This window comes from Apis dorsata, unplaced genomic scaffold, assembly GCF_000469605.1.
Source record: "Apis dorsata unplaced genomic scaffold, Apis dorsata 1.3 scaffold_92, whole genome shotgun sequence".
Taxonomy (NCBI): domain Eukaryota; kingdom Metazoa; phylum Arthropoda; class Insecta; order Hymenoptera; family Apidae; genus Apis; species Apis dorsata.
The window spans coordinates 174,302-176,570 of NW_006263390.1; the positions used below are offsets into that span (position 1 = coordinate 174,302).

At 46.8% G+C, this 2,269-nt stretch overlaps 1 protein-coding gene across 1 annotated transcript in view; it reads left to right on the plus strand.

The window, feature by feature from the left end:
- LOC116185062 (protein dachsous-like) overlaps positions 1-2,269 on the plus strand; it is a gene marked incomplete at its 5' end in the record, with an annotated part of 18,909 nt that overhangs the window by 1,516 nt on the left and 15,124 nt on the right. The window contains 4 exon segments of the mRNA XM_031508597.1: positions 353-631; positions 1,658-1,840; positions 1,843-1,880; positions 1,991-2,260. Of these exon segments, the coding sequence (XP_031364457.1) occupies positions 353-631; positions 1,658-1,840; positions 1,843-1,880; positions 1,991-2,260 (770 nt within the window).

Consider the following 2,269-nt stretch of genomic DNA (forward strand, 5'->3'; position numbering starts at 1 on the left):
CTCTCTCTCTCTCTCTCTTCTTTCGACCCTGTGTGCGCACGAATTATTATCCCGACCCCCTTCCACGTTGGAATAGTTCCGGTCGCTCGACTAGGCGCTTGCTTAATTACCTATTAATGCGGCGGCCCTCTCTCCTTCTTTTCCCTCCCTTTCTTTCGCGAGATACGTAATTGCATCCGTGGTATACGATTGTAATACGCGAGAGGGAGGATCGAATAGGATAATTCGTGCGATTATCCGATTAACCGTTGTCAAGGGAAAATGACGAGGTCTTTCTTCGTATCCCAGCGTCGCTGTATTGTCGTATATTTAAACGAAGATGATCGGTCGAAATAAGGTTTTCGATTTTCAGGCGAGATTGCGACGAAGGAACCGCTGGATCGGGAAACGAAAGGGGTGCACGAGCTCGTCCTCGAGGCCAGGGATCAAGGGACTCCGTCGAGAGCGGCCAGGGTGCCTCTCAAGATCACGGTCCTCGACGTGAACGACAACTCGCCCGAAATCGTGGACCCTCAAGGGGACGTGGTCAGCGTGAGGGAGGAACAGCCACCGGGGACCGAAGTGGCGAGGGTCAGGGCTTTGGACACCGATCTCGGCGAGAACGCATCCGTCACTTACACTATCCTCAAAGGTATCTTTTTTTTCCTCGAAATTGATTCTCCGATCTTAAGTTTGGAGCAAACGATGTATCGATGTTTCTTAGATCTTAAAGTTTCATAGATCTTAAATCGAAGGAAATTGATTCTTCGATCTTAAAGTTTGGAGCAAACGATGTATCGAATCGATGTTTCTTAGATCGAGGTATCTCTTCCTTTTCCTCGATCCGTTAGAATCGAATAAAATTAATTCTCCGATCTTAAAATTTAAAGCAAACGATATATAAGTATAACCAAGTCGATGTTTCTTAAATCTTAAAGTTTCTTAGATCTTAAATCGAATGAAATTAATTCTTCTATCTTAAAGTTTGGAGCAAACGATATATATCGAGTCGATGTTTCTTAGATCGAGGTATCTCTTCCTTTTCTTCGATCCGCGAGAATCGAATGAAATTAATTCTTCGATTTTAAAGTTTGGAGCAAACGATGTATATCTAGTCCATATTTTTTAGATCGAGGTATCTCTTCCTTTTCCTCGATTCGCGAAAATTGAATGAAATTAATTCTCCGATCTTAAAATTTAGAGCAAACGATGTATTCGGAGCAAACAATGTGTGAGTATACCGAGTCGATGTTTCTCAGATCGAGGTATCTTTTCCTCGATCCGCGAGAATCGAAATTAATTCTTCGATCTTAAAGTTTGGAGCAAACGATGTATTCGGAATAAGATCGATGTATAAGTATATCAAGTCAATGTTTCTTAGATCGAGGTATCTCTTCCTTTTCCGCGAGAAATCTGCGAGAATCAAAATTAATTCTTCGATCTTAAAATTTGGAGTAAATGATGTATTCGGAACAAGATCGATGTATGAGTATACCGAGTCGATGTTTCTTACGTCGAGGTATCTTCGATTAAAGTTTGGAGTCGATGTTTCTTAGATCGAGGTATCTCTTCCTTTTCCTCGATCCGCGAGAATCGAAATTAATTCTTCTTAAAGTTTGGAGTATGATGCATTTGAAAAAAAATCGATGTATGAGTATATAGAATCGATGTTTCTTAGATCGAGACTCGGACGGGTACAACGTGTTCACCATTGACCCGATCACGGGGATGATCAGGACGAAGGCGGTCCTGGATCACGAGGAACGGAACGTGTACCGGGTGTCGGTGAAGGCGACGGACGCGGGGCGACCACCCCGCCACAGCATACGCGCGCTGAGAGTGGAGGTTTTAGCGCTCGCGGATAANGGCCGACCTTCACCAGTAGCAGCCTTACCTTTAACGTGAGTATCTCGCCGCGATCTCGTCGCTCCCTCTCTCTCTCCTATCCCACCGAGAGAAACGCGATCGAGAAACTTTCTTGGCGGATTATTAAAGAAGAAATGGGATCTAGGTGCGGGAGGACGCGAGCATAGGCCAAGCGGTGGGCTCGGTGTCGGGGGCGGGTCCCGCTGGCCGCGTGGCCTTCACCTTGGACTCTCTCACGCCCGTCAGCGAATTCCCAGCGTTCGACGTGGACCGAAGCTCGGGCCAGCTGGTGGTGGCCCACTCCCTCGACCGCGAGAACGTGAGCGAGTATCACCTGGAGATCCGCGCGTTGGACACGACCTCGATCGGCAATCCCCAGAGCATCGCCGTCTCGGTGAAGATCGCGATCGAGGACGCGAACGAC